Here is a 26,365-nt window from a genome sequence, read left to right as displayed (position 1 = left end):
AACTATGAATTGAGCTTTTTCCTGCATTGGAGCAAAAGCCAGCCAGGCTGATCTGACATTTGTGACTTTGGACAAACAATTTACACCCTCTAGGCCTCAGTGTTTGCTTCTGTACAATGGGGAGATAATAACAATTTCTCCACCCAGCATGGTTCATTCCTATTCCTTTGTCTAGCTTCAATACTTCCATTACCTCCTTCAGGAAGCCCCCTAAGCCTGCATTCTCATAACCCTTGAGTTTCCAGCCACTAATCACAGTAGCAGGTGGTAATTTTACACTGGACAGCAAGTTGATTGAGAACAGTGGCCTCAGCCATAGGAATAGATCTGTTGAATGAGTGGATGCAAATGAGCATCTTCACCAGCAAATGGACTGGTTAGCTTCACCCGTGAGACCCTCCAGGACTAGCCTGGTCCGGCCATGCCCCAGCTGCTGGAAGCTGGTTTCCAGAGTGGCGGGGGGGGGGTGGGACGAGAGGCTAAGAATGACTCTGAGAGCTGATCTGAATTCTGGTGGCACCAGCCTAGTTAATGCTGGAGGAGAAACCTCTGGGAACCCAAGACGATCTAGCCCTTGGCTTACGCAAACTCCAGCTTCTTTAAGGCTCGGACAGCAGGGAGCTCCCCAGCTGCTTCTTCAGAGGAGCTTCTTGTCCTGGAGAGAGCAGGCGATGTTAGTGGAGAGTTGGCACCGTACTGCCACTGAGCCCTTCCTCCGTGCCCTACTGCCCCAGTGCCCAGAATTTCCTGGAAGAACAGCCTTCCTTGGGCTCCTATTGCCCCCTTGTTAAAAAAGAAAAGAACCTCCGAAAAGGACATTGTTAAGGCATCACTGTGTGTTTCACAGAAAAGAGCCTTAGAGGAGGCATTACCCACACCCACCCCAGACAGAGCACAGTAGGTGCTCAAACAATGCATGATGAAGAGATGAGGGAACGACAGCTGCGGTCATGTCTCCTCCACCTTCTCAACCTCAGACCTCTGCCATCTATAAAATGGGGATGCTGGTCCTGGCTGCCTTGAAAGTTGGCCCTGGTGTCACTTGTGTGACTGGATGAACACTTAGCAGGAGAGAATATCCCCTTGGCTGTATTTATTTATTTTTTAAAAAAATTTTGGTTGCACCTCGCAGCATGTGGGGCCTTAGTTCCCTGGCCAGGGATCAAACCCATGCCCCCTGCATTGGAAGGCAGAGTCTTAACCACTGGACCGCCGAGGACGTCCCTCAAAGTGTGTCCTTAGATTTAGCTGGGAAAGAAGTGGGTCTATGATGGCAAGTTCTGGAAGTAGACACAGTGATAGATGCCTGGGCAGCAACCACAGTTAGAGGTTCTAGATGGTCATTGCCCAGGGATGGGAGAGGGGCTTGGGAGGTTTCCCCAAAAGAGGAGGCACTGGAAGTGCTCATGACGAACTTAATACTAAGTCCTGTGCGGCCTGGACCAGCTCCCATGCCCCCTCCCCCTCACCTCTGGATCTGCACGAGATTGCCGAGGTCTTCCACATCCTTCATGGACTTGGCCTTGAAAGGCTCAATGGTGAACTTCTCCTCCACCGCCCGGAGTAGCTTGGCCTCCCCACGCTCCTGCAGGGATTCCCACAGCTCCACAGTGTCACTCAACGCAGCCCTGTGAAGGGAGGGCCTCAGACCCGGGCACGGTGACCAGGCTAGACCATGATGGGGGTGGGGGAGCAGCTCCATGAAGGAACCTCCTACCTGTTTAGATACTGTCCTTCCTCAACACAACCCCTACTTCCTCTAGAGAGTCTTGCATGACCACTCAAGCCCTTACCACTTCTTCCGTTTACTCAACTCTCCCAATGGTTTTATTTCCCTTTTTGCTTTGGCTACCAGGAAGCTCAGTGGAAAATTCTCAGTTGAATGACAATGTTGTAGACCTTACAGCATGGTTAAATTATGCTGATGGGGAAGGTGGAAGAGATCTTCTGGTGATTAAATGATCAAACAGATCACCGAAGGATTTAGATTCCTTAATTTAAGGAATTTTTTCTTCATCCTGAGGGAGGTGGGGTGCCTCTGAAAGATTGGAAGCCAGGATGGAATATGATCAGATGCAATTTCTAGGGAGACTGTGCTGATGGTGGAATATAATGTGGAGTGGAACAGGAGAATGGAGGCAGGGAGGTTGAGGGAGGCTATGGCCCTAAACCCACCATGACAAAATGGTGGCTTGATGGGGTTTCCATCTCTAAGGGATGGAGAGAAGAAAATGAATTCAAACCCAGATCAGTCTTAGATTCCAGACGTGACCCAGGGCCTGGCTTAAAGCCAGTCTTCACATTCTGGTTGAAAGAATGATGCTGTCCTTCCCTGGCTGTGTGACCTCGGACAAGCTACTGTCCCCCTCTGAGCTTCAGCTTCCTCATCTTAAAAAAAAGGATGGAATCACGTCTGCCCTCATCTGGCTGCCATTCATTCTAAATGAGACCACCCCACGGAGTCAGCACTGGGCATAGCACCAAGACACACTGTAGGTGTCCAAGGCCAAGGAGCCCCGTCTCCTGTCGCCAGCCCCCACCTGAAACGGGCGACACAGCGGAGTCCCACGAGGCTCCCCAGCCCGGAGGGGTCGACGCCAGTGCTGCGGAGGTCCAGGGAGAAGTCTCGGCCCGCCGCCTCCAGGGCGCGGCCCAGCACGTGGACGTCGGGAGGCGTGAGCCGCGCGCCCAGGAAGGAGAGGCGGGCCGGGAGCCCCTGCAGCACGTGCTGCCAGAGCCCGGGGTCCAGCGCCTCGTGGGCGAAGTGCAGCAGCTCCAGCAGCCGCCCGGCCTGCAGCGTCCCGGGCTGCAGCCGCTTCAGGTACCTCGTGAGCACCTTCCGCTTCCTGTCCGCCGGCGCGCAGGCCGCCGGCCCCGCCAGGGCCCCCAGGCAGCCGGCGCGAGGCTGGAAGACCAGTCCGACCAAGAAGCGTGGCACGCCCTCCAGCCAGTTGTCATAGGGCCGCTTCTTCCTCGGGGTCAAGGCCAGATACTGCGGCAGCTCCTTGTCCTTGATTTCGCCGCTCAGAGCCAGCCACACGGCCCCCAGGAAGCACTGCAGGAGGAAGCTGGAGAAGGCCAGCTCGGCCTCCGGGGCCCCCGGGGTGGGCCGCAACCAGCCTTGGGCCACGGCCCAGGCCCTCGCCTCCGCCGACGGGAAGCGGTCCTCCTTCAGGCCACTCTGGTGCGCACGGCCCAGCTCCCAGGCCAGCCTGGCCAGTCCTGCCAGGGCCCCCGGGGGGCTGTCGCGGGCTGCTGGGCCTAGCAGGCCCACGTAGAGGCCCGTGAGGGTGGAGGGCAGCTGGGCTTCACCACTCTGCTGCAGGAGGGCCTCCGCGAGCTGGCACACGGCCCGGCAGACGGTGGGGCTGTGGCTGTGACTCAGGAGGAATGGCCGGGCCCGCAGGAGCGCCAGAGCCCTCTCTTGGTGCTCGGCGGTCCCCTCTGACTCAAAGTAACGCCTCACATAGGTCTCAGCCTGCTGGGCCGAGAAGCCGGCCACCTCGAACAGGGCGTCGGCCTTGCTCAGGCTCTGGGCCAGGCGGCCCCGCGGCCGGGCCGTGAGCAGCAGGGTGCAGCCCCGCAGCAGCTTGTGCTGCAGGAGGCCCGCCAGCAGCCCCCGGAGGGAGCGGGGCTCTGCCGACCCAGGGCCCCCTGCGCTGTGCAGGGAGCCGTCGTGGGCTTCCAGCTCCTCAAAGGCATCCAGGATGAGCAGGACGCGGTTCGGCCTCCTCACGATGTAACTAAGGACCTCATCGTCCACCGGCAGCGGCTGCGGGCCCAGGGAGGACAGCAGATCCTGCAGGCGGTAGGAAGTCCCCGGACGGTCCAAACAGTGGCAAGGGATGCAGAAGACAAAGTCGTACTGTGGCAGCTGGCCGCAGGCCCAGGCCCGGCTCACGGCCTGGGCCCAGTGACTCTTCCCGTGCCCCGCTTTGCCCAGCACAGCGATCACCCGCGTCTCACGCGGCTGCCGGCGGTCGCGCGCAGCCAGCAGCACCTCGGCCAGACCCCCTTGGGCCGGCTGCCGCTCTGCCCAGTCCAGGGTGGCCAGCTCTCTCTCCTGGCTCTTCCCGCTGCTCTTCTCCAGCCTCACCCTCACCAGCTCCATCTCCACCAGGGGGCCTTCCGGACCAGCGGGCTGGGCCTGGTACTTGTCCCGTAGTGACTGGTAGAACTGCTCCACACTCTCTGCGCAGGTCAAAGGGTGTGGGAGGGGGAAAGAGGAGGATGCTCGCGGCAGGACTGGCCACTGTGAGGCCAGCCCGGCCCCCATCACTAGCTTCTTCATCCATTCATCTCAGCCTTCCCTGAGCGCTTTCTTGATTAGCGGCCTCACTCAGTTACCCAGACACTCATTCATTCCTTCTTACACCCAGTCATACCCTCATCTCACTTGATTATCTATCCACTCCATTCACTCACTAGCCTTCATTTTTTTTTAACTTTTTATTTTATATTGGGGTATAGCTGATCAACAATATTGCAATAGTTTCAGATGCCCAGCAAAGTAACTCAGCCAGACATGTACATGGATCCATTCTCCCCTCCTATTGAGGTTGTCACATAACATTGAGCAGGACCCTATGCTAGACAGCAGGACCTTGTTGCTAACATTCTTTTATTTGCTCACCATAGGGAGGCCATGGGAGAAGGGGTGTTAAGAGCTAAGATAGTAGAATCCATGTGTCTGGTTCAACTTTTTACTGTTCTCTTGAGCACGTGAAGTACCCCACTATGCTTCAGTTTCCTCACCTGTAAAATGCGGATCTTACTGGGGTTGTTGGCGACTTGACTACATCTCATGTGTCTGTAAGTGTATCTGGGACGGGGTCCGACTCAGCTGTCTGGCCGTTCTCTAAGTCACCCTTTCATTTCTACTCTCTCATGCTCATCACCCACTCTTGCCTTCATCCATTCTCTCAGTCACCCACCCTTCCCTCCTTCATTCTCCCAGCTTTGCAAACAAGAAAATGTTGACACATAGTATGGGCTTATGGGGGACAGGTCCTCAGTAAACATTTCTCTAAGTGTGGGTGTAACTGGTGGAATGAATGATGGGATGATGGTGGGACCAAATGAGCACGTGAATGAATGAGCCAACAAGGGACCCTGCCACCACTCACCAGGCCACTTGGGAAGTTTGCTGGAGGCCCCGTCAGCTGCTGGGCATTTGGTGGGGGACATCTCATCCTCTGGAGGGGAAGAAGCTCGTGTTAGAGTTACAGTGAGGGGCATCCTGGAGACCTCCCTCTCTCTGGGTCATCAGTCCCTTGAGTATGCCAAGGGCAGAGCTGACATGGGCTGAGTGTCCCCAGGTGGTGACCTGAGGCTGTATCCTATTCAAAGATGTCTTTATTTGGCCGGCTGTACTTTTAAAAATTTCACCAGTGTTTTAGAAATCATAATATGAATGCTAAAATCAAAATCTCCAGGTTCTGCTGGCAATTCAGATCAGGGTGCATTGAGCCTATTTTCTTGCATGTAAGAAACTGCTGAGATTTGACATGGATTCTCCCATTGTTCCCCTCGCCCACCCTCCCATGCATCCACCTCCCAGGACACCCTGTCCTGTTTTGCACAAATACAACTTGCCAGTCCCTGCAGGCAGCTCTGTGGGTGGATCTCGTTGTCTGAGGCAGTTCCTTCCCCCAGAACCTTTAGTTCTATTTCTGGTAACTCTCAGAGGTCAGGCTGATTCCTACCTGTCAGGTTTGCGCGGGAGGTCAGGGCTGGTTCGGGCATGCTGGGGAGGTCAGCAGCAGACGGGGCAAAGGGGCTGGCGGAGCCGGGCCGGTCTGGGGACTTGGGAAGGCTCTGGACAGCAGGGTCACTGGATGGGGGTGTTTGGCTGGCCGGGGGCATCTCACCTACAGAAGATGGGAAAGGACTATAGAATCAGCTAGGAGCCCACTTGGGTCACCCCTTCTCCAAATAAGGCTGTGGGGCTGAGGGGCTGGGGAAAGGGGATGGAAACTTCCCAAGGAAGTCATTTCAGGATGGAGTTGAGGAAAGAGCTCTGGAATTACAGCTAGCTTCTGGAGCCTTGGTTTTCCCATCTGTGAAATGGGAACAGTCATCTCAGGGAACTTAAGGGCAAATACTACTAGGCACTTTCCCCACTATGTGGTCAGAGCTCGTTTTCCTAGATATCTCTTGCTCCTGGAGCACCAGTTCATTATACAAAAACTGGCAAGCAACTTTCAGAGGAAGTTCTTGAATCAAATGGAAGCTTCTCCTAGGTATATTCTCTCTCCCTGAGAGCCCAACGCATCCCTTCCCTTGGACGCATCCCAACCCTTCAATGGGGCAGGTCAGCAGGGACCACTTTGCTGACCTGGTAACAAGGCAGTTCAGAGAAAGCTATACAAGCGTGCATACCAAACTGTTCACAACGGTATACCAAAAGAGTGGGGGAGAGACTCGGGAACTCTTGTAAGTGTGTGTTATTGTTGTGTGCCTTGTTAATTAGCATGTAATGATGTCGTGATTTTAAAATATAATAAAGTGGGTTTTTTTGTTTGTTTGTTTAAAAAGAAGAAGGCTTAGTGGGGGAAAGTGACCCAAAAAAGGCCACTTAGCCATTTGGTGGGTGGTGGGTCCACTCAGACCATGTTGGGGAGCTCTGCTCCTCTGCTTTGATTTTTGGGACATGGGGACAGAGAAGGGTGTTCTGGGGAAGGAAGATCATGAAAAGGTGCTAGGCTACACCTGTCAAATACCTGGGTGGGAGTGGGGGGGGGGGGGACATGGGATACAGGAGCAGTCAGGTCACAGGCAGAGGACCCCAGGGTTCACACACTCACCTTGGTAGATGAGTATACTGGAGACCCCTGTCCCAGTCCCTGAGATCGGCCAGAGCCCCTGGGTCAGAGTGGGGAGAGTGGGGATAATCTGAATGGATCCCGCGGGAAGACTCAGGCAGCTCAACAAAGAACTGGAAGGTGGCGCTGCAAGAGACAGAGAAGGTGATTTGGGATTCTCCATTAAAATCTTTAAATATATATATACATTTCAATTATCTAGAAAAATTATTATTATTATTATTATTGGCAGCACCACACACAGCATGTGGGATCTTAGTTCCCAGATCCCTGGTTCACGGATCAGCCCCACCCCCCTGCATTGGAAGCGCAGAGTCTTAACCACTGGACCATCAGGGAAGTCCCTTCATTAACATCTGAGTTAATATCTAGTGGAAAAAAAAGTGAAAGTGTTAGTCACTCAGTCATGACTCTTTGTGACCCCATGGACTGTAGCCCGTCAGGCTCCTCTGTCCATGGAATTCTTCAGGCAAGAATCCTGGAGTGGGTTGCCATTCCCTCCCTGGCAAACCCAGGTCTCCTGCATTGCAGGCAGATTCTTTACTGTCTGAGTGACCAAGGAAACTCCAGTGAATATCTGACACCCTTATAAAGGGCTCGGGTCTACCAGAGAGCCGCAGCTGTGTTGGCCTGCCCTTGGTGGTGCTGCTGGCACCCAGCAGAGTAGCTGTCACAGAGAGGGTGCTTAGCTGACACCTGATGAAAGCACAGGGCTGGTGGGTGAATTCCCTAACTGGCGGGGATTCCCTGCTGTATCTCCCGGGGATGCGTTTCCTCCCAGACGTACTCTCCAGCACAGAATGAGTGGATGGGGACCCAAGGACCAGACTGGCTGGGACAGAAGTGGAGGAGACACTGGCACGGGGAGCAATTCCGTCCCTGCTGCCACAGCCACTCCTGGGGCACCTCCAGGGAGCGGAGAAGCCCACCCTCTTGGAGCCCCTAACATACCCGGGTCCTTCAGCCTGGTCTGGCTGGATGCTGGCTCCGTGTTGAACAGAGCAGGAGGCGGCGGGCAGGGCTGAGCCAAGGAGTCGCTCACTGGCCCCACCAGGAAAGTGCCAGTCACCACGGGCATGGTGAGGGGCTCGGCTGTGAGGAAGGGGGCATGTTAGAGGCTGGGTGAGATCTGGGTGGGGGGGGTGGTGTCTAGAGGGGCCTTCTTGGGGGTGGAGGAGGGCAGGGTGGATCTCTCTGCTGGTAGTGGAAGGAAACACCTGTCCTCAGGCCTGGGTGAAGCTGGTTTCATTTCAGCAACTGCTCTGTTCATTTCAGTCACCAGCCCCAGCCTCCTCTTTATGGCTGGGTCCTGAGCGCTTCCTACCATGGAAACCTAGGGGTGGGCAGTCCTGTTAGCCCAGGTCCCTGTCACCCTCTGCAGCCAGTCACTGAGTCCCCAGGGACCCTAAGAGACCCCAACACTGCCCATCAGCCTGAGGCAGAAATTTATCTCCTCTGTTTAATTGCGAGTCCTTGGAGGGCGGACACTTGCCTTCCCACTTCAGACTGGGAGCTCCCCTGAAGACAGAGACTATTTCTCCATCATCTTTGTGGGCTGGATCCCTGACTTCTCCATCACATTAGAGTTTGCTGAGGGCAGGGACCAGGCTTCCTCCGTCAGACTAGGAGGCTTTCATTCCTCAATCGGTTCCCCACAGACAGGCTGGTCTCCCCAGCTTTGCAAAAACAACCAAGTGAGAGGGGAGGAGAAGGGAGGGGAGAGGAAGGGAGGGGAGGGGAGGAAGTATCTGGTGGGTGGTGGGGTGGGGATGGTGAGCGTGGAGGAGAGGCTCACTGAGGCATGGGGCCTGTAAGGAGGGCGGGAGGACACTGGGTAACTAGCCGGTCCGAGGTGACTGTGCTCTGCAAGGACACATGTGACCTGCAGGCGCAGTGGAACTAGGTGGTAGGGGTGGGGGGTGGGGGTCTCAGCTCTCACTCGGACTTAAGAGGAGGGAGGCATCATTGGAGGGGCTTCCTAGGAGGAGTGAAATCTCCCAGCAGTCCTTGAACTTCAGAGCAATGGGCTATGGAATCATGATCTCAGTTTGAATCCAAGCCTCGCCTCTCACTTCTGTGTGATCTCGGACAAGTGGTTTCGCCTCTCTGAACCCCGACTTTCAAATGCTAGTTTCCGTGCGAACCTGAAGGGGCCCCCGCTTTCCTGCCCACCTGCCCTGCTCACCTAGCTTCTGGTGCTTCAGATCCGCAGGCAGCTCCTCTGGGAAGGCTGCAGAGAGAACACCACAGTCATCAGCCTCAGGGTAGGGGTGTTCCAAGCCCGGAGGGGCTCGTGGGCCGCAGCAGGCCTTGCCTTAAGTGGCTGGGAAGTGGTCTTGGGGTCCCTTTTCCTCCCCTGACCCCAACCATTTCTGCCCCTACTCATCCACTTAAGCCGGAACCCCATCTTGAAGAACCTGGAGCAATGAAGCGCAGGGAGAGGCAGAACCACAGAGGGCACACAGAAGAGGTTTGTTTGGTTTAGTTTTTAAGCTTTTTTGGCAGCACTGCAAGGCTTGCAGGATCTTACTTCCCTGAGCAGGGATCAACCCTCACCTCCTGCAATGGAAACGCGGGGTCTTAACCACTTGAGTGCCAGGGAATTCCTAAGAGGAGTTTGAGTTTAAAAATAACAACAATAATAATAATCAACCTGCTTTTGGAGCTTCCTAGCTGTGTATGTCTGCAACACAGCATCTCTGAGTCTTTGCTCTCTCATCTCTAAAACGGGGGAAGTGATTCCTACTTTTCAGGAGTGCATTGGAAATCAATGAGTGAGTATTAAGCATGTAACACATGAGAGAAAACCCCTAGATGTCCCTTAGCAAGGGGCTGATGAAGCAAATTACAGTTCATCCCCCAGTGAAATACCCTAAAAATAATGAGGACACTGGAGGACGTATGGGGTGGTACTGGTGTCCACAATTTACCTTGAAATGCTCCAAAAGTAACATGGGTGGATGGGTGGATGAATAGAGGGATGGCTAGAGACGTGTCAAACCCGATATAGCCAAACACCGATGGTAGAATATAAGTGGTGAGTATACAGTTGCTTGTAGCTCTTTCACTTTTACTGTATGTTGAAGTTTTCCATAATAAAATATTAGGGGAAATGCTTATGAAATGAAAAGAAAGAAATAAGGAAGGAAGGAGGGAAGAAGAGAAAAAGAGAAAGGAGGAGAAAAAGGATGGGAGGGAGCAAGAAAGGAAAATAAAGAAGAAAGGAAGGGAGGGAAATTCCCTGAAGGCAGGACCATGTGCTTTCCATCACTGCTACAGAAATATCCTCCCAGACACATTAAATGGAGAAAGCCAGGTACAGAAGAGTGTAGGTGGTCATTTGCATGAAAAAATATTTTTTAAGAGGTGACTTTTAGACAAATAGAATAGTTCTTTTTTTAAAAAAAATCTTTGGCCCACACTGCACAGCATGTTGGATCTGAGTTGCCTGACTAGGGATCTAACCCACACCCTTGCGTTGGCAGTGTGGAGTCTTAACCACTGAACCACCAGGAAAGTGCCTGAATAGAATATTTCTAACAAGACCAAAAGGGAACTGGCAACATAGGTTGTCTTCAGAGAGGGAGAATAAGGGACTGGGGGGAAAGGGTGGGAGGGAGAATTTTTTCCCACTGAATATTCTTTGCACATTTTGAATTTGCATGTCACGCACCCACTTACCTGTTCAAATTCAATATATAGGTTCAGGGCTTATACATGGTCTGGCACATAGTAAGCACTTGATCAACTGTTATGCCCATTTTATGGAAATTTTCACTCAGTGGATAGTTATGGAGGTGCTCCTGCATGCCAGCCACATGCCAGGTGGTGGGGATGTAGGGATAAGTAAGGACAAGGTCCTCATGGTGAGGGAACTCAGCAAAGGCAATAAATAAAGTAAATCCAGATTGTGACAAGTGCTACAGAGACAGAGAGACACAAACAAGGTGAAAATAGGTGAGGTAAGTTATATGGAAAGCGTAGTCAAGGAAGGCTTTCAGGAGGAGGTGACATGTTGGCCAAGACCTGAGAGATTCCCAGGCCCATAATGGGAAGAAGATGGGGGAGGGGGTGCATCTCAGAGAGAGAGAACAGCAAGTGCAAAGGCCCTGGGGCTGGAAAGGATACACGGATTACAGGAATGGAAAGAAGGCAGAGTGACAGGCACATAGGGACTCACAGTGAGTTTGGAGAGGTGGGAAGCGCCAGGTCATACAGGCCTGTGGTATGTATTTTGTAGCCACTGGAGGGTCAGTGTGCATATGAGTCAGTCGCTTTAGTCGTGTTCAAATCTTTGCGAACCCACGGACTGTAGCGTGCCAGGCTTCTCAGTCAGTCCACGGGATTCTCCAAGCAAGTATTACTGGAGTGGGTTGCCATTTCCTCCTCCAGGGGATCTTCCCAACCCAGGGATTCAACCAAAGGAGTCTCTGGTATGGTAGGCGGATTCTTTACCGCTGAGCCACTGTGGAAACCCAGAAGGTCAGCAGGGCAGCAATATGATCTGATTTGCATTTAAAAGCCCAGCTTGGCTGCCAGATGAGGGCAGATTAAGGAGGCAGGGAGACTGACTAGGAGGCTCAGAGAGATGCAGGTACTTGCCCAAATTCACACGGACTATAATAACAGATCCAGGACTCAAACCCAGATCTTGCTAGGGAAAAACTGTGCTTGAAGAGCTCTCCCTTAAACAGGGGGTGACAACTAAGGATGAAAGAGAAGCCAGAGCCCAGAGGTCTGTTTGGATGCCAAAACAGCCAGGGGCAGAAACCCAGCAGGAAAGAGGCCATGTGATCCTGGGCAATCAGCTTCCTCCCTGCATCACTAGGGAGCAGGAGTGAGGGGAGAGGTGGGAGGACTCCCAAGCTCAGGCAGAGCAGACAGGACTCAAGGAGGGAAGCAACTGGGAGTCGTCCCAGGTTTTAGAACCGAGGCAGGGCCAGCAGTCAAGCAAGGCTGGGTCAGATCAGGGAGTGGGGGTGGCAGGGAGGGTGGTGGGGAGGGGTGGAGGGGGGCTCACTCACGTCTTTTCTGACTTTTCTGCCCTGCTTCCTCCAGCACCTCCACACTCTCGCTGATCATTTCTTCCAATCCTATGTGCTCGACTTTGGGAAAAACCAAAGACACCAACACATAGTCAGTGGACGTCCAAGGTGACGTCCCCACTGACACTCCGTTGGGAGGGAATGTGATCACTCATTGAGGGGGGGTCCTCGGGTATTTCAGTGCTCCCCAGGAACAAGGAAGGAAATTCAGGCTGAGCCAAGAACTGCCCCCCGCCCCCCAACCAAGGGACAGTTAGGGAGTTTGAGATCACACGTACACACTGCTATATTTAAAATGGATAACCAACAAGAAACTACTGTATAGCACACAGAACTTTGCTCAATGTTATATGGCAGCCTGGATGGGAGCGGGCTTTGGGGGAGAATGGATGTATGGCTGAGTCCTTTCACTATCCACCCAAAACTATCACAACATTTTTAATCAGCTGTACTCTAATATAAAAAGTGAAAGTGAAAGTCGCTCAGTCGCATCTGACTTTTTGCAACCCCATAGACTGTAGCCCACCAGGCTCCTCTGTCCAAGGAATTCTCCAGGCAAGAATACTGGAGTGGGTTGCCATTCCCTTCTCCAGGGGATCTTCCTAACCCAGGGATTAAACCTAGGTCTCCTGCATTGCCGGCAGATTCTTTACTGGCCGAGCCAGCAGGGAAACTAATATAAAATAAAAAGTTAAAAAGAAAACAAGAACTGGTCAACTTACTGAAAATGTCTTTGCTCAGGCCCTCCAGCTGGGTGTCCTGGAAGACGTACTGGTCCAATTCCGCTGCCCAGACAAGAAAAAGCATCGTCAATCAACTATTTCTCACCAAATGCTTATTGTACGCCTGGCCTTGGACTGGGTATCAGGGAACTGTGACCCTTCAGACTTGGCACACACTGGGGTTCAATAAATGTGTGCTGAATGAATTATCAAATAAGTGAAGGAACACTGAACCTTCATGGGCTCTTAATCTAATTAAAGGGATGATATATATCCATGCAAACTTCTCTATTGCTATAAAGTAGTACATCGCAGCATAGCAGAGTTGTCTTGAAAGTGAAGTGAAAGTCACTCAGTCACGTCTGACTCTTTGGGACCCCATGAACTGTACAGTCTGCAGAATTCTCCAGGACAGAATACTGGAGTGGGTAGCCTTTCCCTTCTCCAGGGGATCTTCCCAACCCAGGAATCAAACCCAGGTCTCCTGCATTGCAGGTGGATTCTTTACCCGTTGAGCCACCAGGGAAGCCCAGATTGTCTGGGGTTTGAGTTGAAATTCCAGCTCTACTCCCTACTCGCCCCACTAGCTATACAATCTTGGGTCTACTTAACCTCTCTGGGCCCCTATTTCCTCATCTGTGTAATGAGCATAAATAGTACCTACAACCCAGGGGTGGATGGTGAGGATTGGAAACTCTGCATTTAAAGCAATCAACACAGTAGCCAGGACACGGTAAACACTCAATAAAGTGAAAGTGTTAGTGGTTCAGTCATGTGTGGCTCTTTGCAACCCCACGCGCTATGGCCTGCTGGGCTCCTCTGTTCATGGAATTCTCCAGGCAAGAATACTGGAGTGAGTAGCTATCCCTTTCTGGTTAATTACATGAAGTGGAGCATGCCTTGGAGCCAATGGAAAGATAGCTCTCATAGTAAGAGGTAAGAGGAGGGTGTATTTTGGGCTGGGGTAATCAGGGAGGGCTTCCCAGAGGCAGGGATCCTGGAGCTAGACCTTGAAAGATGGAGGGCAGAGTCTGAAAGATGAAAGTGGAGGGCTTCCTGGGTAGTGGGGACAGAGTGAGGAAAGGTGGCTAGGAAACTCTTGAGATAGATGTCTTCAGTAAAAGTTTCATGTTGGGGAAAGTTTGGGCTTCATTTTACAGGCAACTGGGCTTCCCTGGTGGCTCAGAGAGTAAAGAATCTGTCTACAATGTGGGAGACCTACGTTCGATCTCTGGGTCAGGAAGATCCCTGGAGAAGGAAATGGCAACCCACTCTAGTATTCTTGCCTGGAGAATCCCATGAACAGAGGAGCCTGGCGGGCTACAGTCCACGGGGTCACAAAGAGTTGGATACAACCAGGCAACTAATACTTTCACTTTACAGGCAGTAGGGAGCCATAAAAGGCTTCTGAGTAAATGGATTAAAGATCTAAATGTAAGACCAGAAACTATAAAACTCCTAGAGGAGAACATAGGCAAAATACTCTCCGACATAAATCACAGCAGGATCCTCTGACCCACCTCCCAGAATATTGGAAATAAAAGCAACAATAAACAAATGGGACCTAATGAAACTTAAAAGCTTTTGCACAACAAAGGAAACTATAAGCAAGGTGAAAAGACAGCCCTCAGAATGGGAGAAAATAATAGCAAACGAAGCAACAGACAAAGGATTAATCTCAAAAATATACAAGCAACTCCTGCAGTTCAATTCCAGAAAAATAAATGACCCAATCAAAAAATGGGCCAAAGAACTAAACAGACATTTCTCCAAAGAAGACATATAGATGGCTAACAAACACTTGAAAAGATGCTCAACATCACTCTTTATCAGAGAAATGCAAATCAAAACCACAATGAGGTACCCTTACACGCCAGTCAGGATGGCTGCTATCCAAAAGTCTACAAGCAATAAATGCTGGAGGGGTGTGGAGAAAAGGAAACCCTCTTACACTGTTGGTGGGAATGCAAACTAGTACAGCCGCTATGGAGAACAGTGTGGAGATTCCTTAAAAAACTGGAAATAGAACTGCCATATGACCCAGCAATCCCACTCCTGGGCATACACACCGAGGAAACCAGATCTGAAAGAGACAGGTGCACCCCAGTGTTCATCGCAGCACTGTTTATAATAGCCAGGACATGGAAGCAACCTAGATGCCCATCAAGAGATGAATGGATAAGAAAGCTGTGGTACATATACACCATGGAATATTACTCAGCCATTAAAAAGAATTCATTTGAATCAGTTCTAATGAGATGGATGAAACTGGAGCCCATTATACAGAGTGAAGTAAGCCAGAAAGATAAAGACCAATACAGTATACTAATGCATATATATGGAATTTTAAAAAATGGTAACGATAACCCTATATGCAAAACAGAAAAAGAGACACAGATGTACAGAACAGACTTTTGGACTCTGTGGGAGAAGGTGAGGGTGGGATGTTCTGAGAGAATAGCATTGAAACAAGTATACTATCAAGGGTGAAACAGATCACCAGCCCAGGTTGGATGCATGGGACAAGTGCTCAGGGCTGGTGCACTTGGAAGACCCAGAGGGATCGGATGGGGAGGGAGGTGGGAGGGGGGATTGGGATGGGGAATACAGGTAAATCCATGGCTGATTCATGTCAATGTATGGCAAAAACCACTACAATATTGTAAAGTAATTAGCCTCCAACTAATAAAAATAAATGGAAAAAAAAGGGAAAAAAAGGCTTCTGAGTGAGGGCATGACAGTGGTGATGATGATAATGAAAATGATAATGATGATGGTGTTGATGGTAGTGGTCAGGTGGTACCTAACATTTACTGAATGCTTATTGCAATCCTGCTCTAAATACATACACACAGAAACTTATTCAATCCTCACAGTCATCCCGCAAGGCAGGCATGATTATTATTCCCATTTTACACACATGGAAGCCACTGTAATACTTCGGGATGTCTCAGACGACTGCAGGCCACGAGCACAGATTTGAGGAGGAAGCTGCCTCCTCCACTTGCTCTCACTTCCTGTGTAGATGCCCCTAAGGGGGAAATGAATCCTAAGTGATTTGAAAAAAGCCCAAATCATTCATTACTGCCTCCAGCTCTGAGGGAATGTGAATAGTCTCAGGCCTAAGCATTTCTGCTTCTTCCAAGGAAATTCCAAGGTAGGAAAGGAAGAAGGGAGGCTCTCAGTTCTATAATTTTTGAATCACATGCAGTTTCTGCTCCTCTCCATTTTCTGCCTGAGAAATCCCATGGACAGAGGACCCTGGCGAGCTACATACAGTGCATGGGGTCACAAAGAGTTGGACATGACTTAGCAGGTGAGCATGCACACACGCATGCAGGCATGATGCTGAGTTAATAACTATGTGCTGGGGAGAGACTAGCCATGTTCATGCCAGACCTCTTAAGTGATGTGATTCTTGGGATACCAGGAAAAGGGCCGCTAAGAACATCCGTGCAGGTTGTTCACTGTGCAAGGGTGCCCAGCCAAGAGGGTAAATGGGCGCAGGTATTCAGTCTGAACTTTGATATCCAAGTTGTTACACCTTTTTTTTTTTCTTATTTTGACTTTTTCTTTGTTTTTGAAATTTATTCATTTTTCATTGAAGGATAATTGCTTTTCTGCCATACATCAACATGAATCAACCATAGGTATACAAAAGGCCTCTCTCTCCCACTTCATACCCCATCCCACCCACCTAGGTTGTCACAAAGAAGTTGTTACTTCTTAATAGGGGCTGCATCCTGAAAAGAAGAGGAGTCATTGTTTTCCTAATCCAGCAAAGCCTGTGTATGAGATAGTGGTGAACCTGGGAAGGAGGGATCCTTTACCTCACTCCACCAGGAAAAAAAAAAAACCAGAAACACCCCTCCCCAAAGAGTTCTGCCCTTGTCTGAAAGCTGTAGGTCTATTTAAAGCTGCAAAACAGTCTCTCAGCTTAAGCCTTAGCAAACCCCCCCCCCACTCCAGATATGATCATTCTTGTGGTTAAAAGTCAGGACTTTGAAATAAGAAAGATCTAAGCTAGAATTTCAGACCTGCCTGTTACTGTCACTAATGCAGCCTTGAGTAGATGCTTTAGTCTCTCTAAATCTCGATATCCTCATCTGTTAAATGAAGATACTGATAGTAGCTACTTCCTCTGTTTTTGTAAAGATTCAGTGTGATAACACACACCATGATTAGTAGGCTACAAATGCCCGCCCCCCCCCCCCCACAATGGTAGTTACATTGGCTTCCATGTGTACAAAATGGAAATAATAATCACACCTGCCTTGTGGGATGACTATGAGAACTGAATAAGTTTCTGTGTGTAGAGTGTTTAGAACAGGAACTAGCAAAAAGTAAGCATAAGTGTTAGGTACCACCAGACCACTATCATCAACACCATCATCACCATCATCACCACTATTATCACTCACTCAGAAGCCTTTTATGGCTCCCTATTGCCAGTAAATCAAGTCCTAACTTTCCTGGAGTCAAAACGTTCACTGCAGACGCCTATCTCAAGAGCTTCCTAACCACCCTTTCTCACTCTGTCTCCACTACCCAGGAAGCTATTACAAATACTATAGTAATTCAGCTTAGGAGCTGAGGAGAAAGGGAGGGAGGGGCGTATGATATGGGCTTTGTGGGAAGGAAAGAAAGAAAAGCAGCAGATAGAAAAAGGTATAGAAATGGTGGCAGAAGATGGGGAAAGTTAAATTTATTTGCCTGGTGTTCATCTCCCCTTTTCCCAATTCTCTGTCCTTCTAACCCTCGCTCCCCATCCTCCTTGCTCTAATTTCTGACGGAGGGCCTGTTCACTCCTGGTGAATGATTGACATTAACAAAAGGGAAAAAAAGAATCTTTCTTCTCAATTGTCCTTTTTCTGGACTAAGAATGCTTTCTCACCGATATTAGCATAAGCCTCCCTGGTCTCTTCGTCACCTTCCATGTCACACAACAGCCTGCTGAACTGTTCGCAGTTGATGGTGTCTGTGTCAGGCTCTGGGAGGAAAAGACACTTGGATGAAGCTGGAAAGATCTGGGAAGGAGGCTGCTGGGGAAGGAGGGAGAGGCAGGGCGGGCTGGGAGAGGTCCCCACCAGGAGCAAGCCTGGCCTGCAGTTGGAGCTGTCCGTGGTGCTGAGCGGAGCTCCGCGGCCAGCTCTTCCCCTGGGCGGTATCTCCACTGCTGGCAGAGGGCTGGGGAGGGCCTTGAAAGGGGCCCGAGGGAGGGCAGCCCACCTGAGCAGAGCTCTATCTCTTCTTCTCCTGTCAGATCCATCCGGTCGTAGAGGTGGTAGAGCTGCAAAGGGTCAGCACTGCTGTTGAGAAGTTCTAAGTAACTGCCTTCTAGAGGCCCCAGCTCCATAGTTGGTCCACTACCTGGAAGGGAGACACAGCAGTCAGCTCATGGGGTGTTGGAAAGATGCAGAGAATTAACACCAACCACAGTTCCCAGCTGGCTCTCTTGGTGAGGGCGAGAGTCGGCGGGAGCCAAAGGAAGTGAACAGAGGCTTCTCATTCAGCACTACTTATATGCTCAGGGCAAAGAATATGCCTGCAATGTGGGAGATATGGGTTTGATCCCTGGGTAGGGAAGATCCCCTAGAGAAGGGAATGGTTACCCGCTCCAGTATTCTTGCCAGGAGAATCTCATGGACAGAGGAGCCTGGCAAGCTACAGTCCATGGGGTTGCAAAGAATCAGACAACTGAGTGACTAAGACTTTCACATGTGTTCAGGACATTGAGGAGGAGAAGCCCTACATCCTTCCTCTAAGAATCTTTGTCACAGTGGGAAGATGCCCATGATACAGAAAAGGGAACCAAAGAAGTGTAGATTCAGGACATCTCATATCTGAGAGCCAGGGAACCTAAGTTCTGCTGTTAGCAACTACCATGAATGATAAGAGCTAAGATGCACAGAATACCTACTCTGTGCCAGACACACAGTGTAGCACATTTAATTCTCACATCAACAATCATATGAGGTAGGTACTATTACTAACCTCATTTTATACATGCATAAACTGAGGCTCAGAGAGGTGAAATGACCTATGTAAGGTAACTCAAGCCCAACCAGGATTTAGTTCTGGGCAGTCTGACTCCTGGACCTGTATTTAGGTGTTAGGCTTTCCTGCCTTGGGTGACCTCAAGGAAGTCTGTGCTCCTCTCTATGCTTCAGTTTCCTAATATCTAAACTGAAGGTGTTGAGGCACATTTTCTCTAATATCTTTCATTATTAATTGTTGGAAAGTGAAAGTGAAGTCGCTCAGTCGTGTCTGACTCTTTGCGACCCTATGGACTGTAGCCTACCAGGATCCTCCATCCATGGGATTTTCCAGGCAAGAGTACTGGAGTGGGTTGCCATTTTGTTCTCCAGGGGATCCTCCCAACCCAGGGATTGAGCCTGGGTCTTCCACTTTGTAGGCAGATGCTTTACCATCTGAGCCACCAAGGAAGTATACTAATTGTTGGAGGCCATATCAAATACCTTAGGTTCTACTTCATTTAATCTTCAAAACAGCCCTGGCTCAGTCCACACAAAAACTTGTACACAAATGCACATAGAAGCATGTTTCATAATAGCCAAAACATGGAAAAATTCAAATGACTATCAATGAATAAATGGATAAACAAAATGCAGTATATCCATACAATGGAATACTTGTTGTTATTCAGACACATAGTTGTGTCTGAGTCCTTGCAACCCCATGGACTGCAGCATGCCAGGCTTCCCTGTCCTTCACCATCTCCCAGCATTTGCTCAAACTCATGTCCATCAAGTCAGTGATGCTGTCCAACCATCTAATCCTCTGTTGCCCCCTTCTCCTCTTGCCCTCAATCTTTCCCAGAATCAGGCTCTTTTCCAATGGTATAGTATTCAGACATAAAAAGGAATAAAGTATGGATACTACTTCAACATGGAAGAAATTTGAAAACATCATGATAAGTGAAAGAAGTCAGACATGAAGGCACAGTTTGTATGATTCCATTTATACAAAATGTACAGAACAGACAAATCTTTGCAGATAGAAGGCAAATTCATAGTTGGCTACATTTGGGGGAAACTTGAGGGGAGGGAAATGGGGAACAAATGCTAGTAGGTATGAGGTTTTTGTGGGGAGTGATGAAACATTCTAAAGTTGATGGGGGATGGTTGCACAACTTTGTGAGTACACTAAAATGGCCATTGAATCATGTACTTTAAATGGGTGAATTGTCTGAAATTTTAATTATATTTCAAGAAAGTTGTTAAGAGCAAGAGTAGTGTGGGGGCTTCCCAGGTGGCACAGTGGTAAAGAATCCAACTGCCAATGTAGGAGATGCAGGAGACACAGGTTTGATCCCTGGGTTGGGAAGATCATCTGGAGAAGGAAATGGCAACCCACTCCAGTATTCTTGCCTGAAAAACTCTATGGACAGAGGAGCCTGGTGAGCTATAGTCTACAGGGTCACAAGGAGTTGGACAGGACTGAGTGACTGAACACAGCACAAAGCTGTTAAAATGAAACAAAACACTGGCTCTGGGAGGTAGGCTTTATGGTCTTACCTTTGCAGATGAGTGACCTGAGGCTCAGAGGGTCCCAGCAGACCCGTGATGTACAGCTCTTGCTGGCTGGAGCCAGTGTGAAGCTCCATCAGTGTGGCTCCAGTGGCCCTGCCTTCCCCCCAGTTTTGGTAGTCTATGATGCCATGATCTATTCATTTCCTATTGCTGCTGCAACAATGTGTCACAGGGCTAGTGTAGCTTAAAGCAACAAGTCTTATTCCCTCACAGTTCTGGAGGCCAGAAGTCTAAGCCAAGGTGTTGGCAGCCTTGGTTCTTCTGGAGGCTCTAGGGGGACACCCTTCCTTGCTTCTTCTAGCTTTGGGAATTGATGGCATTCCTTGACTTGTGACTTTGAGGCCACATCACTCCATTCTATGCCTAAGTGCTCACATCATCTCCTAATCTGCATTTGTCTTAAATGGACATTGATTTAGAATCTACCCAAATAAACCAGGCTTCCCTGATAGCTCAGTTGGTAAAGAATCTGCCTACAATGCGGGAGACTTGGGTTTAATCCCTGGGTTGGGAAGATCCCCTGGAGAAGACAGGCTACCCACTCCAGAATTCTGGCCTGGAGAATTCCATGAATATATTAAAGAGTACATTTTGGAGAAGGGATTGGCAACCCACTCTAGTATTCTTGCCTGCAGAACCCCATGGACTTAGGAGAGCCTAGTGGGCTACAGTCTATGGAATCGCAAAGAGTCGGACATGACTGAGCAACTTTCACTCACTCAATTCAGATACACCAGGATATCAGTTCAAGATCTTTAACTTAATTACATTCACATTTTTATTCCAAATAAGGTAGCACTCAATGCTCTGGGGGTTTTATGTTGACATATCTTTGAGGTGGAGGGGGAGGTCCACTATTCAACCCACTATACTTGGGAGGCAGATACATGCTGGAAAGAATCAAAAGAAGCTTCCTGGAGGAGGTGAGAAGAGCAATGGCCAGAAGATCCAAGATACACTTCCAAGTGCCCAGCCTGGGCCAGAAGAAAATGGAATTGAAACGGGAGGGTCTTGAGAAAACACACACATGCAGCTCACCACCACCACCCAGGTGCTCTTTTTCCCTTTCAGTCATCAACAGCTCTCATTAGCTCTCAAGGGTCTCAACACAGACCCGGATATCACAGAGGGTGAACTTTCCAGTCCAGCGAGACACCCTGGCCAGGCTTGACTGTTTATAATGGGTTGGGTGGGGGTGGCAGGAACCCAAACATAGCAGGCTTGCATTAATGACCCAGCCAACCATGACTAGAGGAAGTGGAACTGAAAGATGGGGCCACCAACTCTCTTTTCTCGGAGCAGGGCCAAGGCTGGGAGGTGGGGGGAAGGACTTCACTTCTCCCGACAAGTCCTGGGAGCCAACCAAGCAATCTACTGTGCTCTCCAGGGTGATGAGAGAAGAGAGAGCTCTCTGCCCCAATTCTTGCCTGCTGCCCTGCTCCCCTTTTCCAATCTGTAGTCTTTATTGACAGCCTACATTGTAGCTAGCCATCTGCCTCTTTCTCCAGACAGTGAGATCTGGTAACAACAGATCCAGACTAACCCCAGCAATTCCACGAACAAAATGTGTGACTCTAGTCAAGTCACTCATATTCTGAATTCTCCCACAAGGACTGCCAGGGACCTTCAGGTTCAGTCTCCTTCATCCCAGAGAGGAGAAGATGGAATCCTGAGAGGGGCTGTGCCTTGCACAAGGCCCTAGAGTCTGCTGGTGGTGGGGCCTGCACCCAGCATAAGACTCCCAGTCCATGCTCTTCCCTGCCAATCAAAATGTATTGGGTCAACTAAGCACCCCCATTTATCTAGGCTCAGGAATAGGTAACAGGTCCTATCACAGAAGGGCAAAGGAGGGAAATGCAGAGGGGAGGAGTCTGAAGAAGCCTAGCTTATTGACAAGCTCAGCTGCAAACACTGGACACCAAATGTGGTCCAATACCAGGGAAATACACTGACAGCCAAGAAAGAAGGCAAATCCTTTGAGCTTTGGAATCAAACTGCCCGATTCTGAAATCACTCTTAACTACAAACTCACCATAACCTGGAAAGTTCATTTTTTAGATCTCTTGGAGCCTCAGTTTCCTCATCTTTATTTTTAGGCCACGTTCACAGCTTGTGGTATCTTAGTTTCCTGCATGTGCCTGCTCAGTCGCTCAGTTGTGTCCAACTCTACGATCCGTGGATTATAGCCCACCAGGCTCCTCTGTCCATGGCCTTTTTCAAGCAAGAACACTGGAATGGGGTGCCATTTCCTCCTCCAAGGTATCTTCCTGACCCAGGGATTGAACTAGAGTCTCCTGCGTTGGCAGGAGTATTCTTTATCACTGAGCCTCCTGGGAAGCCCCTCAGTTCCCTGACCAGGGATAAAATCCAGGCCCCCTGCAGTGTGAGTATGGAGTCCTAACCATCCAACCACCAAGGAATTGCATCAGTTTCCTCATCTGTAAAGTGGTAGTCCATAAGGACTAGGTGAATTAATTCATGTAGGGTCCTTAGGAAGATGACTGTCACTTTGTAAGTGCTTAAGGAATGGAAGCATAGCCACACAGCACAATATGGGTGATGATTATTGTTAATTCACCTCTTACCTCTGCAAGAATCACTGCAGATGGTAACTGCTGCCATGAAATTAAAGGATGCTTGCTCCTTGGAAGAAAAGTTATGACCAACCTAGACAGCACACTAAAAAGCAGAGACATTACTTTGCCTACAAAGGTCCGTCTAGTCAAAGCTGTGGTATTTCCAGTAGTCATATATGGATGTGAGAGTTGGACTATAAAGAAAGAAAGTTGAGCACCAAAGAATTGATGCTTTTGAACTGTGGTGTTGGAGAAGACTCTTGAGAGTCCCTTGAACGGCAAGGAGATCCAACCAGTCCATCCTAAAGGAAATCGGTCTTGAATATTCATTGGAAGGACAGATGCTGAAGCTGAAACTCCAATCCTTTGGCCACCTGATGCGAAGAACAGGCTCCTTGGAAAACACACTGATGCTGGGAAAGACTGAAGGCAGGAGGAGAAGGGGACAAGAGAGGATGAGATGGTTGGATGGCACCACCAACTCAATGGACATGAGTTTGAGTAAACTCCTGGAGTTGGTGATGGACAGGGAGGCCTGGCGTGCTGCAGTCCATGGGGTCACAAAGAGTCGGACACGACTGAGCACTGAACGGAACTGAACCTCTGCAAAATTGATAAGGAGATCTTTTCTCTTCCATTCCTACTTTTCAACATTGTGAAGCCAAGATTCCTGTTCTTTTGCATAAGGGGATCCCACAGCCTCCACAGGAGCAAGTAAGCCCTAGAATCATCAGTGCTACCTGGAATGTTTGCTGTCAGACATCCCAAACATACATGTCAGCACCTGCCTGCATCTCCAAGACAAAGCCCACACTGTACACACTTCCTCTTGAATAGACAAGGATTTGCAACTTGACACAGACGTCTGCCTCCAGCCCCCAATCTGAGTTCACCAAGAGCCCTAGGGAGGAGGCAGCTGGAGTATTATGCCCACTTGACGAAGAAGGATCCTCAAACACCTTGCTGAGATGGCCTGTCCAAGGTCATCTTGTTGGAAAATTTGACTTTGAATCCTGGCTAGGAGATCTTAGGCAAATGACTTAACCTTTAGGAGTATCAGCTTTCCCATCACTAGATTGGGATAATGATACTTACTTTGTGGGACCATCAAAAGGCCAGGAAGGGCTCTGCGTGGTATGCCAGGCCCACCAGAGGCCATGGTAAGAGGAAGCCCAATCTACTGGGAGCCTGAGAATCCAGGCTTTCACTTTAGAGCTCCCCACAGTACCATACTGCCTCCCATTCATGCCAAAATCGACTTGGCCTGGGACCTGCTGGTGTTCCCATAGCCATGTTTCCTGTGTCTCTATATGCTTAGGAAGCGCTTCAGAGGCTCCTTACTGGGCTCCTTCCTCCTTGTGCAATTCCAGAGGGGGCTGGGGGCAGAGGGCCCTGACCACCCCACTGCAAGGGAGAGAGTCCCCTGCAGATCCCCCACCTCAGGCCAGAACCTCCAGGCGAGGGGCCCTGTGAGTGCAGGAACCTCCCTTCTTGGTCACCTATCCCCCATGCCCCAACACACAGCAACCCCTCTCCATCAGCAGGAAAGAAGGTGCAGAGCTAGAATCCATTTGTGCCGCTGAGTGCTGGGCATCAAAACACACGTTTATAGGTACTATCCTATTTAGCTGAACTCACAGAGTAGTCATTTGTCTTCCCACTCCTCAGATGAAGAAACAGGCTCAAAGAGAAGAGAAAATAACTGGGGTCTGAAGCAGCTGCCTGGCCCCAAGTCTCAGCTTCTTCCAGGCTCTCGGCAACCTACCCCTGGCCACACTGGGGAGGTGCCTTCGCCTGGCGATGCATGGAAGCATGAGTGGCAAGGCGATTTCTCCTTTTGAGAAGCTGTTGGGGGCGCAGCCGAGGAGTGAGCTGTGTCTTTTTGGTTAAAGGGCAGTATTTTTAGAAGGTCCTCTTTGGACCCGCCCTTCCCCTTGGGCCACCAACATCTACATCCAACTTGAGAAAAAGTGCCTAATCCTTTTGCCACCAAAAGTCCCTTTGGGGGTTTGTTTCCATCTCCACTTCACATGACACCATAGGTTTTGAAAGGACATACACACTCAAGTGGTTCCTGAAATAAAGCTTCATTTCCCTCTCCCCTGGAGTGAAATTAAACATTACCAGAATGTTCTAGCTCAGATGTTGATATTCAGTTTTTACAGTTCTTCTGTGCTCTGTCTTGGCTGGGGAGAGTCCTTTTTTGTCTAGGGGTGGTGCTAGATGTGCTCTGTTTATTATCTTGTATCAAGGGTCACAGCAGCTCTGGGAGATTGGTGTCACTGTACCCATTACACAGATGGTGACAATGAGGTGAGGCTCAGTTATCAGTTGCTTTCTTCCCAGAGAGGGGGGTATATCCTTGAGGATCTGAGGAGACACTGAGAGGCAGAAGTTTTTAGCACTGCTCTGCGCTGTGATGAAAGAGCATGAGAAGAAACACTTCCCTACTTGTTGACTGTGAGATCCTCTCAAGGAAGAAGTGGAAAATCTCTGAACTGTGTGTCTAGAGACACAGGTTTGACTTCCAATTCTGCCTTTGATCTTGAATTCCTTTCTCTACCCATCTGAGCCTTAGTTTCGCTAGCTGGGTGTAGAAGCCCACTCAGACGAGGCATTTAGGGGTGATAGATTGCTCATTGCATACCAGCTTTCCTCCCTGCCTTTCCCCCAAAGCCCCCTAACACCACTCTGCCCCCCAACTTCATGATAAACTGCTTCCGGATGCCACATGGCAGCAGGAAGCCAGGAGCCCAGGGTTACTTATCTACCACAAGCAGCTCCCAGTCAGCATCTTAGTGGATCAAACAAGTTCCTCTTTTCCTCTTGCACCCTACAGGCCCCCAGATAAACTCAACAAGACACCTTGCACTTTTTTCCTCTCCTAATCTGTAAAACAATGATTTACTGAGCATCTCCTACAAGAAAGTCACTGGGCTCAGTTCTCTGAGGGGTTTAAAACACAACCCCTGCCAAGAAGCTTGCAGTATAGGCCTCGATGATATTTTAGAAAAGAGACAAAATGTGAGGTTAATGGTACAGTGGTTAAGAGTGCAAGCTCTGGGCTCAAACTCCAGTTCCACACTAACTGGGTGACCTCAGATAAGTTGCTCGGTCTCTCTGAGTTGTGGAATCTACTGTCGTTAGGTCGCACGGCGTTGACCTCGTGAGACTGCAACGCGTGCGTGCATGTGTGCTCCGTCGCTTCAGTTGTGTCTGACTCTGCAACCCTGTGGATGTAGCCCCGCCAGGCTCCTCTGTCCATGGCAGTCTCCCGGCAAGAACACTGGAGTGGGATGCCATGCCCTCCTCCACGTGATCTTCCCGACCCAGGGATCGAACCCAAGTCTCCTGTGGCTCCTGCATTACAGGCAAATTCTTTACCGCTGAGCCACCAGGGAAGCCCTCATTAGGCTGCTATAACTTGCCTAAAATGACATATCCAAGAAGTACTACTAAGATGTAAGCTCCAATATGAAGCTGCAAGGTGTCACTTGCCACCGTACAAGTGGCAAAACTAGAAAACTGGACGATGCCAAGGGGTTGGTGGGAGTGGATGTTTGCAGGGGCACCTGCAGAACAACCTGGAACTCTTTAGAATACCTAAGGATGCAGAGATCCTACAATTCAGTGATTCAATTCTTG

General features: G+C 49.8%; 1 protein-coding gene across 4 annotated transcripts in view; it reads right to left on the bottom strand.

The window, feature by feature from the left end:
• Window positions 1-26,365, bottom strand: part of CIITA (class II major histocompatibility complex transactivator) — a 56,143-nt gene that overhangs the window by 9,811 nt on the left and 19,967 nt on the right. For 3 of the 4 annotated variants that reach the window (XM_065920291.1, XM_065920293.1, XM_065920294.1), the window contains exons 2-13: window positions 17,821-17,961; window positions 17,486-17,581; window positions 12,592-12,654; window positions 11,849-11,929; window positions 9,010-9,054; window positions 7,776-7,916; window positions 6,807-6,950; window positions 5,706-5,870; window positions 5,127-5,195; window positions 2,541-4,191; window positions 1,470-1,628; window positions 584-655 (exon numbers count right to left, since the gene is read on the bottom strand). In XM_065920291.1, the coding sequence (XP_065776363.1) occupies window positions 584-655; window positions 1,470-1,628; window positions 2,541-4,191; window positions 5,127-5,195; window positions 5,706-5,870; window positions 6,807-6,950; window positions 7,776-7,916; window positions 9,010-9,054; window positions 11,849-11,929; window positions 12,592-12,654; window positions 17,486-17,581; window positions 17,821-17,947 (2,813 nt within the window). In that variant the 5' untranslated portion in view covers window positions 17,948-17,961. The remainder of the gene's footprint in view (window positions 1-583; window positions 656-1,469; window positions 1,629-2,540; window positions 4,192-5,126; window positions 5,196-5,705; window positions 5,871-6,806; window positions 6,951-7,775; window positions 7,917-9,009; window positions 9,055-11,848; window positions 11,930-12,591; window positions 12,655-17,485; window positions 17,582-17,820; window positions 17,962-26,365) is intronic. The other variant, XM_065920292.1, reaches the window with a different exon arrangement.

Source organism: Muntiacus reevesi, chromosome 2 (genome assembly GCF_963930625.1).
Source record: "Muntiacus reevesi chromosome 2, mMunRee1.1, whole genome shotgun sequence".
Classification (NCBI taxonomy): Eukaryota; Metazoa; Chordata; class Mammalia; order Artiodactyla; family Cervidae; genus Muntiacus; species Muntiacus reevesi.
This window is presented reverse-complemented; position numbering and strand designations above follow the sequence as displayed.